Raw genomic sequence first — 15,484 nt, forward strand, 5'->3', positions numbered from 1 at the left:
GTCAACAAGCAAATTAACATTACCGTGTAACATAATTCTATTTTCAAATACTTTTGTGTGGACTTTCCTTTCATGTTCAGGCAGAGCCAGGTCTGCTCTCTTTTTCCAGTCATGCTTACTAAACTAAACTAAGCTAAACTAAGCTAAGCTAAGCTAAGCTAAGCTAAGCTAAGCTAGCTGCTGTTACAAAGAAATTACAGTAATGTTTATGTTGTTCCTCTGAAATCAACGTAAAACATTTACAAATATTTTTACTGGTGGCAAAATATGTAAATATTTGGACTAAGCTAAAAACTACAAATTGAATTTTTGCATGGTGAAAAGAAGTTCTGAAGAAGAACATAGTTACAATTTAGTTATTAACAATATTTTTTAACAAAGCCATTCAGTTAATGTGTAAAATACAATAAGGACCAAACTTACAAGGAAGCTTCATAATTTAAAAAACACACTTAACAGAATTGCCCCAAAACAAAAGAATTTATTGAAAATTAAAAGACAAGTATTTCAAAGCTCTCGAGAACAGTAAAAAACTTTTCAACTTTTGATTAAAGAAAAATAATAATACACTTCTACAGTTTATTTTAGAACATGCACTATGTACAGACAAACGTGGGACAACGCAGCACAGTAAGATTCACCAAACTAGTTCTGCTAGTTTGTGTCGACTATTCTTTAAGATGTGCACTTTCATATTTTGCTACATGAAAATGTCAATAGTATCAGGGAAAAAAACTGCAGATTTATAAGAGAATCACTGCAGTGTGTGTGTTTAAAACCCAGGATATTCACTTTTTATTTCCCCCTCTCTCTCAACCACTAATAATTTAGTTTATTTAATCTATACATGTTTTTTTTTCAGTAAAGTCTTCATGAAGGAAAGTAGTTATTACCTATGTCATTTATATGACAGAAAACCAAATGTGTCAAAGGATTCTGATGCCAATTCTAATAAATGCTTTTTTTTTTTTAAAGGAAATAATAATATCAGCCACAATCAATGAGAATAAAGCTTCACACAGAAATATTTTCCCCTTTCCTAATGACAAACACAGGTGTACAAGCTCAGATAATGAGTGACAAACATCAACAGTTAACTGGTTTAAAAGATGGTAACACCTGGTGCCTTCAAATGAGATTGTGTTTTACCACATTTACAAGTTTAGTCCATTTAAATTATGACATTATGAGTGGAACATTTCAGATTTTCAAGCTCTAGATATGAAGTCTGTGCTCACATTTAAAAAAAATAAAATAAAAATCTGTGTTTTAAATCTGGCATTTCTTTTCTGGGGATGAAGGTAATGGTTGAAGGAAGAAATGATTAGATTCAGATCTTTTTTTTTCTCAATTTCCCAAACATGACATTAAGATAACATCATTGCCATTTCCTCGCAACCATACCAATGGAATTTAACTTCCATTTGAATGTCAAACATGTCGTGTTCAAAAGCTCGCACACTCATCTTCATGAATCCCATAAGAAGGCACCACTGACAAATGCTCAATCGCTCATGACAGATTGGTCCCATGGAGCGAGGTATGAATCAAACATTTCGTGCAATCACGTCAACAATTTATCACAGCCTCAAAAAAAGAAAAGACAAAACTAGCAAATATATAACGTTATCCTACACTGGATCAGAAGTGGAGCAGCACCTGCTGCACTGTCGCTGAACCTTCACACAGATAACACAATCATATATCGTTAGTAATGGTTTATTTTCTAAGGCACAAACACTTCTTTCTTATTTTAATATGTTTGCAGAGAATATCTGTCTTTGTTGCCTCAGTTATCTCTCTCATATTTAAGTCCTCCAGCTGCAAAACAAAACCATCACATAAAGAAATAACAACAACAATGTCGAATATCAGCTCATCTCACATACACAGGTAACAAGAGTGCCGCTCTTCATTCAAGTCAGTTACAGTTCTGTCCTCAACTAAACATGTTTTATTTAAACTGTTAAACGATGAGATGGATTCAAGAGGAGGGAAATTGTTTGAAAAGGAAAAATAACCTTTTAATCATCACAGGTTTACTGCTTCAGGCCGACGGCGTCTCCAGCGCCCTTCACGTCTTTATGGTCGACGTCTATGCCGTCGTCTCCCAGCTCCCGCTCCTCTCCTCCCTGGAACATGTCGTGGGTCCACTTCGGGCTGCTGCCTCCCTTCCTGTAAAGAAAGCGCCCGCGGCGAGCGGGGAACGCACCTCGGCCTCGTCCGCGGTTGTCAACCCAGGTTTTCTCTCCGTCACGGTCGTCATGCTGGAAGGAGAACAAGAGGATGGTAAAGGTTAAGATGACAGGAAGAAAAGTAACTTTCTAAATTCACAAATATCAAAAGGATATTCTCCATTTCAAATTAATTAGGACTCACCAGGTAATATTTCCTGCTCTTGGGAGTGTACTCAGGGTCCCACTCCTCCTCTGGGGGGCGCTGCTGAGGATTTATATTTGCCGGGTTTCCGTTGCTGTTGTTGCCTGGAAAATTTCCCCTATTCCAGCCTCTTCCTCTGACTCTGGGGAACTGAAATTAAAATAGTAGGGGCTTTATTAAAAAGCAGCCAAGAGACAAAACACGTGTTCAACAATAAGATGGAGGAGGATTTTGATAAACCTGGTACAAGTCAGAGTCAAAAAGGAAGAGAACACAGGGATGATGAGAACAGAACAGAATAATATGCTCATACTGACGGAAATCAGGCATTGGATTAGTGATGAGTGGTTCCACTGATTTGCGCTACATTACCTTAATAAAAATCAGGTAGTGCATGGAATATGTATGATAGAGTGTCATCATCATTATCATCATCATCCACATTAAGTTCCTTAGTATTAGGAGGAAGGAACAGAGCAGAGAAGCGCAATCTACTGTGGCGCCATTAGGACAGAGAATTGCAAGAAGATGAGATGTCAGTACTTTGAAAAACAAAAACAAATACAGAAGAAGAAGAAATGCACAACGCCCGGGTGGGAACTTACAAATCCACGGCCTCGGCCTCTCTCCGGGATGTGGCCCTCAAAATCTCGAGGGCCTCTGTCTCCAGGTCCACCGCTGTCTCGTGGAGGATAACGCGAGTGAACAAAGCCCTCCTCCGAGTGCTCCATCCCCTCCCCCATGTACTCTTTACCTCGGAAAGGTGGAGGGTAAGGGGACGGAGAGGATGAAGATGAGGAGGAGGATGGGGAGCGGTCCCTTTTCTTCTTACCCTTCCTGTGGGGAAAAAACAGTGTGTAAACAAAATGGGAACTCACTGCACCATGACAAAAAAAAACATTATTACTTTTACTATAACACGGCCAGTTCAAAAACATAAAACTACAGAGAAAACAGCAGCCCTCACTCACATCCTGATCAAATGACAGGGATTTTTACTGTAGCATTTACATCATTCTTTGGCTTAACCACTTGTTACATAAGTATGTTGTAGTATATAAGTGATATTAGTGACATTTTCATCAGTTTAATGACGCTGACTGTACACAAACACAGAGCTGGTTTAGCCAGTCCTGCTCTCTGGCTCCCTCTTGCTCTATCAGTGGTACTGCAGCCTCAGAGCAGGAGTCTTGAGGTTTTCTGTGTGTTTTCAGGACCAAGACATCTCGACTAACTAGCAAACCAAAGGCAGTAGTTGTAGGAGCAGGTGTTGCTACTCATGAGTGAGTGGGTAAACAACAGATAACACGTTTGAGGAGGAGTTATGCTAATTGGGGCCGCTGTGTGTCCTGAACAGAAATACTTTTCAGACATTACTCCACTATTTCATAACACTTATAAATGTGTGCAGAGCAGAACCTCTGCATGGTAACATGATGATGATGATGATGATATATCAACACTTTGAACGCCTCTGTTATCAGCACTTGAACATGTCCTCAGTAGCAACAGTTAATCCTGTTTTCAACATCTATATCTCTAAACTGTCTATGAAGAAGTGCCCAATGGAGCGTACTTGGACTTTTTGTGGTGTTTCCCAGTTTTATCAGAGGACCTCTCTCTGCTGGGTCCCCGGGAGCCTGCCGGGCTCCTGGCGCCTTCTTGCTTGCAGTCACGCTCTTTCCCTGCAAACCGCTTGCGTCTTTCAATATCCAGCCGAAGGTCCATGACGTCGCCTTTGAACTTTTTACTTGGGTCCTGCAGAGAGATATTGATTTATTTAATTCTTCACTAGCTGTTTGCAAATTGGGATGTGGTAATTTTTGAATGAGGCAATCAAGAAAGCAATTTTACTTCAGATTCATAAAACACTAACTGTATAATGTTAAAACGAATGAAAACCTGCTACACATTAAAACGATGTATACATATAGAAGTACTGTGTTCCCTCTAGTTGTGAAAATGTGAATTCTGAATAATGCATTACAAAATGATGTTCGCAAGTGTGATACAAAACGTTCACAAAAATAATGAAGAATATAGTATGTATTTATGGTAACCAGCGGCATGCATGTAGCACTTTAAAATCAATACAATTTCTGTTGTTTTTGTGGCTTGATTTTTTTCTTTTTAGGAAAAATACTTACAAGGTAATGGCACTGATAAGCGTCCCTTGAGAGGCTTGGACTCAGGATCTTAATTGACTTCCTTTTAGCCTTTTCTTGGGTTCGTATATACCCAATCAATAACCATATCTCATAGGCTGGGGGGGAACTTGCTTGGCACTTACAAAACACAATTGGGCTCTTTTGTTTTAGAAATATGCATCCTTTGAAAGAAAAGCACAAAGCTGAACACTGCTGCTTTGGATCGTCTCAAATTTGCTTGTTCCAAACACGTCAAATTTCAAAAGGGCGGGTCACCTTGTAGATCGTCTCCTCCATATCCTCAAACAGGTGAGAGTGCCTCTTAAAGGCACTGGGGGAAACATCAATTCTCCTGTAAGGAGGAGGAAATGCAGCCACGTCAGTTGGTGGCAGTTATAAAAATATCACTGCACAATAAAGGAAAGTCTTGGTTGAATATATTGTAAACGTTGCACATACCTGTGGATTTCTGGGCTCTTCCTTGGCTTCATCATTTCTACCTCCATAGCTTTTCTTTGGTACATGGCAAACCGCTCACTTAAAGTCATGTCTGAGGATTTGAAGTGTTGAGCTGCAAATCAACAAGAAAACAGGAGGATTATTTCACACACGCTGCAGCATCAACAAACAAATATAAATAACCAATATCAAATAAACAAACAATTGCCCTCGTCACCTTTGCGTCTGGACCAGACGAGCACTTTTCATACTGTACCTTTGATATAATGCACAATTGAGACTAAGTGCTGAGCAAACAGCTCAGAGGGGCTGCGACGCAGTTGTGCTGCCTGAATGTGCTGGAAAACTGAGTGAAACTCTGGATCTTTCTTGGCGGTATTCAGGAGATCCCGGGGCGTGAAGTGATCTTTAAACAGGGATGAGCTGAAACAAAATACGATCAAGGTTTAATGCAAAAATCCCTACGACAGTGACCGTTGATACAGGACGAAGACATTGTATTATAAAAGTGAAATTAAGAATTGATTTTATTATGTAATGACTGGGCCACCAGCTGCTAAATATTGCATTTCCAATTACCGGTTTTCATGTGAACTTGCTGGAGGTGGAAAAGGAATGTCATTAGCTTAGGGCAGTAATCAATATTTCAAATTATATTAATTATATATTAATTGACTGTTTAAGTCTATGTGTGTTATATACAAATGTATATTACAGTGACACTGTGATAAATGGATGGATATTACTGGATATACCTGGGCATCTCATCTAAAGAAGCAACTTTGAGCTCAAAGTCCTTCCTCGAAGCAGACAGACGTAAAGGCGGCTCCTCATGAGGAGGAAAAGCTCCAGGAAAAAGTGGACGGTCTTTCTCTCTTGAAGATGTGGGAGAGGACGGACTCCTCCTGGACTTTTCTTTCTTCTCCTTCTTCTTGGCCCTCTCCTCTTTCTTTGAGCTGTGCTTACGGCTTTGGTACAAATCTTCCTCTACGGGTTCGATCTCTTCCTCGTCTCTCCGGGTTTTCTCCTTTGCCAAAGGATAGGACGTTGAACAACTTGGCTCATCGCCCCATTTCCCGAAAATGTCTCGAGCTGTCAATGTCGGCTTGATCTCGCCGTCCTCCTCAATGTCCTGGTCTTTCAGTCCGTGGGACTTCAGGAACTCCTCCTCCCCAGCATCGAAGAAGGGATGTGTCTTGTCTTCCTTGGAGTCGAAAGATGTGGACGAGATGTTGAAAAGGTTTTCAGACTTGCTTCCTTTCTCTGGTTCCCTGTCTGTGGTGCTGTGCTCTTTTTCGTCTTCATCCTCTTGCTTTTTGATTTTATTCTCAGCCAAGAACCTGAAAAAAAACAGAATAGGATTAAATCACCACAGAGAGAATGTGATACAGCAATGATTATTTCTGGTCCTAAACACTTGGTACTCACTCATCAGTCTTGTCTACCTACATTTTCCTAAATCTATCACTCTTGATTTGCTTAGCTTTACTACAGATGTTGACAAACGCCAAACACAAGGGTGAAATTCTCTCCATGAATGATGAATGAAAAAACAGCTTCTCTTTGTCCTGCTACAAAACTGCCGTCAAAAACATATATACTTTTTTCTTGTTCTAAAATTAAGTATTTAACCTAATAAATCTGGCCACACATTTATGATAATTATTTAGTGACTCAAAGAGGAAATAAACCTTTTGTGGTAGGCAGATTGGATTCCTTTGGAGAGAGACAGGCTACCAATTTCCATTTTATTGGTCTTTATGCTTAGATGCTAAATGCTAAATGTATCATTCACTCACCATTATTCACAAAGTGGTTCATGAGCATAATGTGTACTCAGATCAGCATTAACACTTGATTTACCCTCCGTACATGAATATTTTCATGCTCATTACACTGGCTGGATATAATATATAAAAATGAATATTTGTCCAAACAGAAGATAAAGTTGCCAACATCACTAATATTTAGTAATATTGCCCATCAAAAATGCCCATCCCTTATGTAAACAGTACAGACCAAGATTCTCATAGCAACAATTATACTCACGTTAACAACCATCGTCCTAAGTAACTTCCTCTCAGTGCACAGAAAAAAGCCGGCTACATTTTCAATGGACTTAAAAGCATCAGTCTTATGTTTCATTCCTTTTTTAACCTGTACTCTTCCAAGGATCTTTGAAAATGGCTAAACATGTTTGAGAGAAAAATAATAATTTGTTAGGAAGAATAAAAAATAAAAACAAAATGTCAATGTCACACCACTGAAATAAATATAATGGACATACTTTTTGAAGGCAGCAGAGATCACAGTCTTATCAGCTTTGGCATCTTCCTTTGAGAAGAACCCAAAGCCGCCGAAGGAGGCGGTTTGTCCCGACTCTGTGGGACTCTTAGCTGGAGGGGTAACGCTGCCGATAGTTTTCCACAGGGATCCACCACTACCGGCGCCTTTGGACTCAGAGCCAGGGGGTACATCTTCTTTCTTTTTTGGATTGGTTTGTTTAGGGCTGACGTCTAAGTCGATCCATTTCCCCCCAGATGCCTTCTCAATGGCGCTGCCGTCTGCTCCCTTCTCCACTTGACTCTCTGTTAACTTTTCTTTAACGTCCTTGGAACCGCGTTTGTTTTTGCCACTGCGATGGCGAGGGGACGAGGACCTGGATCTAGAGGAGTAGCTGGAGCGTCTGGAGCGCCGAGATCTGCCTGACGATGAGCGATCAGAGTAGCGAGAGTGGCTCCGGCTGCCTGAGCGCTTCTTGGGTGTGCGGGAGCGGGAGCGCCCCCTCCTTGGACTGTGTGAGTGGTGATCCTGGTCATGGTGGCGATCGTGCCAGCCTCCTCCACCTCCACCACCACCGCCGCCGCCACCGCCACCACCCTGCCAGTTGGATTTATAGTTGTTGTAGCCGCCGCCGCCTCCTCCTCTGTTCTGGTAATGACCACGTTGGTAGTAGCCACGGTTTCTGCCTCGGTAGTGGAACGGCCTCCTGTAGCCTCGGTTGTAGCCTCTAAACCCTCTGTTGTTCTGATAGTCCCGAGGATGGTTTCTGTAGGAGGGAGAGTGGGATCGAGAGCGGGAACGAGACCTAGAGCTGAATGAGGGAGAAGAAGAAAAAACGTCAACAAATCGCATTTTTCAGCTTAGTGTAATAGAAAACACCGTGGACAAGGACCCAGATTATCTGAGATACTGGCATGTATCTCAAAAAGCACTTATTGCACTATGGTCATTGGATTTTAATGCCTTGTTTTTATAGGGTTTTGTGTTTTAATGTCTGTTCTTGTCTACGTTTTAATGTATTATATAATTTTGAAGTGTTTTTGAGCAGCTGTTAATGCAATTTTGCCCAAGAAGAAATTCCCTGATGGGACAAAAAAAAATCAATTTGATTTGATACTGAATTAACAAGGACAACAGAAAACAATACCAGTCTGACCACCAGACAACGTCCTGAATCAGGAGTCACAGGGAAATCTAAGAATCCACATTCAGCACCTGAGATACAGACAGAATCCAGCTCATATATGACGTCTACTTAACCACCAACCTGGCACAAAAGATATTGTTTATTATACCGTGCCAAACTATTGCCATGGTCATTAATGAAACTTCCAGCTCTGCTCCTTCTAACATTAATCTGCTACAGCGAACCAAAATTCATATTAAGGAGTAAATTAAAACAATAAATCAAAGGCAGATGCAATGAAAGAACAGAAAACTGGAAGGCGGCATTACACCTCTGTGTCCAGCCCGGCGAAAATTCTTAATGAAAAAAGAAAACCACTAGATCATATTATAATTACTAACATCATACATACGAATCGATGAGGAGTATCCATAATGTATCATCGCAAAACAAACCTCATAAATAAATATTAAAAAATGCATGTTTTTGGACTGTGGGAGGAAAACAGAACCTGGAGAAAACCACACAGGGAGAACATGCAAACTCCATGTAGAAAGGCTATTTTATATCATATTTTTTTATAAGACTGCTTTAAAGACAGGTTTGGTCAACCTGGTATCAGACCAGCAGATGGAGCCCATGACCTCTGCTAAATGTTAAAGAAAATGAAAAACAATCAAACCCCCCTCACTTTCCCACAGACAGACCATAAGTTGTTTCACAAAAAAAAAAAATCGCATGTAACACTTATGTCACTCTACTTTGCATTCTTCCACATGACACCGGTGCAGACAGATGATTTGCATGAAAGACTCATATGCCTCATAAATTACAAGTATTACATGTACTCTTTATCTGGATTATTCCATTTCAATTTCTTATCATCTTAATATATCATATTTCCTATATTTCTTATTTCTTATTTTTACTGGCATGATGCCAAAGCTGTAAAAATCCAGTCCAATACAAAGACTAATTACAGACTGCATTACATGAATTGACTTCTACCAGGTATAAAGAGTTTGGTCTTGTCACTGGGTCTTCTCCTGAATAGTGCTGAATTAATCACAAAAGAAAAGACATATGCAAAACTGTCATACCCATATGCAAAACTGTCAGTCACCTTTTTGCATGTGGAGGACAAAGGGCACATTCAGGACACAGACATTAACATTACAACAAGTCTGACTACAGATGTGTGTGATGTTGACATGTGTCTGAGTGAAAGTTGTACCAGCAATGCTGTATAATGAGATCAATAGATTTTAAACTGCATGTTGATCAGTGTTAACATTGTGGCGGTGAGCAGTGAATAGCGTAAAGAAAAACTGAAACTGCTGCAGATCAGGCGACAGTAACTGAGGAGCTAATCTCTAACCTGTCCTGAGGACAGATAGCATTCATGCAGCTCAGGGATCTGTGACCACATGCTTCTGCAAACCACATCTGAATATTGTTTTCTGTAATTGGATATGGGGACACATTCAGGATGGATTGTTAGTACTTGGACCTGTACTCTGCCCATGATTGGATCACTCAGGAAGGATGATAATACCAGATCTAAAAAAATACCAAAGGAGAATGTGTCGTTTTCATTTGCTGTTGTTTGTTTCTCTAGTACTGCATGTAAGTACTGTGCGATTGGCAGGATTACTTCAACGTTAAATACAATTTACAGGGGAGGAGGACATCTTGAAAACACTGTATAGCACACTACCTATGTGGTCTGACTCAAATACTCAGACAGTATCATCTTTAACATTGCTAGCTGGGATGTTTTAAGTGTTGGTGGAGGAATGTGCTCTTGGTTACCCTTCTATTTCATTCAGTTTATTTTTGACTTTCAGAAAACAAGTCCTTTGTGACGCAAAACGAGTCTCAAACAAAAGATAAGATAAAAACCAGGCCTGAATGTAATTTACAACCAGCCCTTTCCTGTTTTCAGTCTCATGTTACACGCTACTTATTCTAAGACTAAGACTTTGCCAATAGACTTTACGAGAACTGCTAACTGACAGCAGCGGAGATGAGAGTGTGCTTGAGAAAGGTTTAGAGAGGAATCAGTGTAATTTTAAATCTGCTGGTGAACTGTCTGTATTAATGACCTGTATTAATCATTGCTAATAAATAAACAAGGTTTTAATCAAGCAAAGACATGAGACATGATGCTTCTTGAGTTCAATGAAACCTGAGGTAGACTGTGAATATTTTGAAAATGTTGTCTTTCCAGTACAAGGACATGAACCTTTAAACTTATTCTCTTCTTACCCGAGAAACTTGTGTGAGACAAAATGTGAGCAGATGGAAATGGCCTGAGGCATTGTCAGCCTTCCTTCCAATGGAAAACAGGTGCAATTATGCAAATAAAGAGTCAACTGAGGCAAGTAAAGGAACGTGACAAAGCTCTTAAAATGTGCACTGCATTAAGTAACAGGGTTAGAAACGACTCATAATGTACAGTATGTTAAAAAAAACAGCACAAGTAGGACATTTACACATTCATTACACATTTCATTGGATTTTAAACACTATTTGGAGTAAGTGCACTTAACTATGAAATATCCTTTCATATCCCAACTGATGAATTATAATCATGATTTATATAAGTCGGGCTTTGAATTTGTTAAATAAAAAGAGGGGGGTTCAGGCAAAAACAGAAAAACTCAACTGGATTTACCTGTAGCGACGTTTTCTGGATCTTGAGCGGGAGCGACTTCTAGAATGAGATCTAGAGTAGGATCTGGATCTGGACCTGGATCTTGATCGGGAGCGGGACTGAGCATGCGAATCCGGAGCCTTCGACATCTCTGCACTCAGGCCAAAATGAATATCCTTTATCCTTAAAAACATTTTAAAAACAAGTAGTTTGTTATTTATAAATGATGTTGCTGATGCTAATCTTTTGCTTGTACACGTTAGCCTGTTACAGAGTGCTCAGCGTTTGGAACAGTACACCATAATAAGGATGCACAATATAGTAGTATTGACCAATATAGGCTTCAAAATGTATTATCGGATATCGGCCAAGTTCCCAAAAGAAGACAAATTCATATCTACATGTGACATGACTATGAAAAATAATATGTTAATTTTACAACTGAAGACACTAAATGACCTCTAAAGTTGGGAACAGGGAAAAACACATAAATATATCAGTATCGGTACAAGCAATCCTGAGGGTGATTTCTGTGTCAACAGTAATATGACATTAACACCAGTGCGACACAGTGTGGCCTGCCAATACATTCCACAACGAAGAATGCAACACAGTAAACAAACAGTAAACAAACAGTAAACAAGTGTAAAACACCTGGCCATTTCATCTGCTTTCTTCTTCGCTAAAATTAAACATAAGCAACCTTCCATCTTCTTGCTGTCACAATACCTATTATTTAAAAATGGCACGTTGTGCTTTTAATTTTTTCGGAAATGAAAATTCCGAGTGAGTAACAGCAGTGTGTCTTGGTACACCGTTTAAGAGCTGGACCACTGTGCTGGAAACCCCAACAAAAGGGTGCAAAACCTGGGACGGTAAGGATTGTTTTTTTGACAATGGAAATACAAATAACTGCACTGAACCGAACTCTTCTAAACTGTACTGTTAGGTGAAGGCGGGGCTGTGGGACTGAAACAGACACCAAAGGTTATACCATTATGTTAAAATGCTCTTCATAAGCAAACATCAAATGCATTACAAACAAAACCTTCCCATGAATCAGGATGGGATAGCTACTCATTTCAAGACCTGCAGACAGAACTTGACTGGACACTGTCCACGACACCATGACCTCTGCACCTTACTTCCTTTAAGGAATTAAAGCCTCATATGGCCTTGGACTGTCAGAGAAAAGTAATTCAAGACCAATGTGATGATAGCACACATAAGTTCAGCCATAACTTTGTAGCAGACTGCTGGAGCAGCATGTTTACATGTCCACACTGAAGGCAACAACACCCTCTTTTGTTTGTTTTTGTTTTAAAACAAACAATCAAGATGTAGCTGATTCTAGTAACCTCAAATGTCCTACACTGGATTTCTTCCATTACCAAACTTAATCATTTTACTACTACCAAACATTATTCTGTAACATATTTAGACAAAACCACTATCAAATATCAAACAGATAATCTTGACCAAAAATTAACTAGTGAATCAATAATGACTAAATAAATGACAATCTTAGTGGAGGTGAAAGATTAAAAGGGATATTTTTGAGAGTGCACTTTATCATTACTGCACTCATTTTATAATTTTTACATTTAATCAGTGGGTACTTTTACAGCTTTATACAACTAAAATGTAAACAACCCTTGATGTGTGAAGAAACTTGTGTGCCCACTTTAAATAGAAGTGTTTCAAGTGCAAGTGTTTCCTCTTCAAAAAAAAAAGCAGCAGCTTTGCCACCATGTTAAACATGCAGCGTTTGCGGTACCGGTGACATCAGTCTATCAATTCCTACTGTTTAGACAAAGCCTGAGGTGTTTGCATCTTATTCGAGTCCCTTTGAGGACAAGTGAAATGCAAATGTTGAGGAATGCCTTTTCTAGTTGGTGTTTGAGAGACAACAGTTGCTATGACTGGTCTTCTTCCCCTGCCTGTCCAAATCTAAAGCAGGACGATGGAGACATTTTAGTGCACAAAAGCCCCTTATTGCACATTCCATGAACCTTTTCATACTGTATGCTGTGGTCCCCCTGTCCACTTTGGTCTGATTTCATGTTCAAATAAAATGTTTTTTACAAGCTGTTAACAGCACCTACAGATCTAGGCTTATTATTTACACACACAAAAAAAATCAATATTATTGTGCCTAATTTTTTGGGGATATTGCTAATTTAGTCTAAAAAGAGCATGCAGATCATGCACTAACTACTATATATTATAACAAATTAATTTCATCACGGATGCTGTTCTGCTGTGGAAAAAGCCCTGCAGGCCTTAATGAATGCCCCAAATGATAACTACCTTAGGGAGGATTGGTGTGGTGATTTTCACAACATTATCCAGCTACTCTGTGCTCTCTGCTAACACTACAGTCTCTTACAGCAAAAAAGGAAGTGAAAGTATGAAAAGTTTCCATTTCATTATGACCGCACAGGGGCAGATATCTGTGATTGTCTGTGTGTTCCCTGAATACACTTCACACACGCAACGGTAAAATGTGTAGAACATTTCTAAAGCCTTAATTTTACCCATTACAATACATGTGTTCAGGATTAGCAATTAATTGAGAGCTAGTTCTTTACTCTGAAACAAACAAGACAGATTTTATGGTTGATGTTCTGTGAAATAGTGTTGCAGAATAAAACCTCAGAAACACACATCATATACATGGAGATAAATGACCGTGTCAATATTGAGACAGAAAAGTTCTCTGCAAAGCAGTTGCAGAGAACTGAGTTAAAGCTCTTCAGGTGAAGAACTAACCAAATTTAATTCGGTAAACGAACTGCAGTGTTGCAACAACACATTAATCACAAAAGCAGGGAAAAAGCAAACACAATCAAAGGTTAAATTTTTTACACATTAACTACATATGAACATACATGAATGAAGTCTGGGAATGAATAACAGTTTACAAATGTCACACTGGGGTTCAATGTGTGATTTAGTCATCTTTAGTTGTTTACTTGGTTGGGTTTGTTAATCATCACCATTTACAGCGACATGTTACTACTTCAGATATCTGTGGTTAAATGTCTCATGTATAATTTTATTAAGATTTATTAAGATGAGATGTGTTCAAAAGCCTATCCTACTAACTACAGCCTAAAATACAAAAGTTTGCTATAAAAATGGACCATTACAATTGGCGAATATAACAACAGTGGATATGGGTTTGAGTCTTGTTTTCAGAGTAGTTGCAGGTTAACCTTCTGAAGAAGCTAAATACAAGATTGGGGCAAAACATTGGATATTTTTTTAATTGAACTATGTGAGACAAACTAATTAACTTATAGTAAATGCTGCTATTTCAGATACACGTAAATAATATTGATTACTGTTAAAATAAGATGGTCCTATTATAAGTTGCACAACAGGAACATTTGCAAATAGTACATTTTATGTGAATAGTTTTAATAATAATAATAGATAGTGTAAGTTCTCTTCCTTCCATTAGAACATAGAATAGCTAGTATTTTTCATAGTATCTCGTGTAGAAATGCTCGATCGTGTTATATGAGTTATAGTGTAGTTAAGGCTACGATACCCCAGCTTGGATAAGGTTACAAGACGCCATTTAGTAATAACACAATTGTAAATTATACGGTTATGTTCAAATGCAGCAGCGGCAGCAAACCATTATGAATCCCGACCAAACTGGTTGAAGCTGTCCATGATGCTACTCAAAGCACTAGCGTAAATGATACTCCTCACATTTAGCCCAAATTAACCAACTTTACAGACCACAGGCTACGCTACAAAATGAAACCGAGCAGCAGTTACCTTTATTCCGTTCCCAGCAGACTTGACTAGCGTGGTTTTCACGAACAAATGAGTGGAGTAACCTTTGAGGCCAGGGTGCAGGCTGATAGTCTGCTCCACCTTCCTGGTTCAATACTGATCCTCGTTTCACCAACAACACCAACCAATAGGCGTTAGCCACCTAGCTACCGCAGGGCTCGGCAAACACAACGGACAGTCCCTTCACAGGAGACCATGCGTCCTTAGTATATCTAGTATATCAAGGGAAGGATGGTCTGTGTTTTTGAATCGTGCTAAACGTGTGTTTTTACACGGCGTACCTACTTAAAGGCAGCTCGCGGTAGATTAGCCCACGATGCTATCCATACGTGACCACTACGTCCAAATAACGCGAGATTTGGTGTGACGCGAGAGAAGGGTTTTGTTTCCGTTGTTATCTTGATATTAATTTTGCATCTTAATAATGATGTAGGTCTGATGTTTATTATTATTAGTAGTAGTAGTAGTATTAGTATTATTAATAAGACCAAACATGCTCTTAAATTATGTCAAATTATTTTCTTTAACAAGCAAGTTTGTAGAACTGCAGAAGCAGTTTCAATTATAATTGTGTTACTTTTGTTTTCATTTACACATCTGTCTTATTTTCAAGTGGGATAAGAC

At 39.1% G+C, this 15,484-nt stretch overlaps 1 protein-coding gene across 2 annotated transcripts; it reads right to left on the minus strand.

Annotated features, from left to right (window-relative positions):
- Positions 1–461: 461 nt before the first annotated feature.
- On the minus strand, positions 462–15,197 carry thrap3b (thyroid hormone receptor associated protein 3b). 2 transcript variants are annotated; one of them, XM_058618457.1, is made up of 11 exons: positions 14,843–15,197; positions 11,072–11,233; positions 7,273–8,079; positions 5,741–6,325; positions 5,242–5,408; positions 4,986–5,097; positions 4,803–4,878; positions 3,995–4,137; positions 2,985–3,216; positions 2,380–2,529; positions 462–2,267 (listed from the first exon to the last, which is right to left on the minus strand). In XM_058618457.1, exons 2-11 carry the CDS (start codon positions 11,197–11,199, stop codon positions 2,040–2,042), a joined length of 2,628 nt encoding a protein of 875 aa, XP_058474440.1. In that variant the 5' UTR covers positions 11,200–11,233; positions 14,843–15,197; the 3' UTR covers positions 462–2,039. The 2 variants fall into 2 exon arrangements, with proteins under 2 accessions (XP_058474440.1, XP_058474439.1); XM_058618456.1 differs by having other exon boundaries at positions 3,956–4,137; positions 14,843–15,196.
- Between the last annotated feature and the right edge of the window lie 287 nt (positions 15,198–15,484).

This window comes from Solea solea, chromosome 20 (assembly GCF_958295425.1).
Source record: "Solea solea chromosome 20, fSolSol10.1, whole genome shotgun sequence".
Classification (NCBI taxonomy): domain Eukaryota; kingdom Metazoa; phylum Chordata; class Actinopteri; order Pleuronectiformes; family Soleidae; genus Solea; species Solea solea.

Coding starts and splice junctions, on each gene's coding strand:
- thrap3b (XM_058618456.1), bottom strand. CDS start 11,199: ATGTCGAAGGCTCCGGATTCGCATGCTCAGTCCCGCTCCCGATCAAGA. Junction 6,326..7,272: donor ATCTCTGCTGCCTTCAAAAA/GTATGTCCATTA, acceptor GTTTTTTTTCAG/GTTCTTGGCTGAGAATAAAA. Junction 3,217..3,955: donor AAACACCACAAAAAGTCCAA/GTACGCTCCATT, acceptor TTTTCCCCACAG/GAAGGGTAAGAAGAAAAGGG.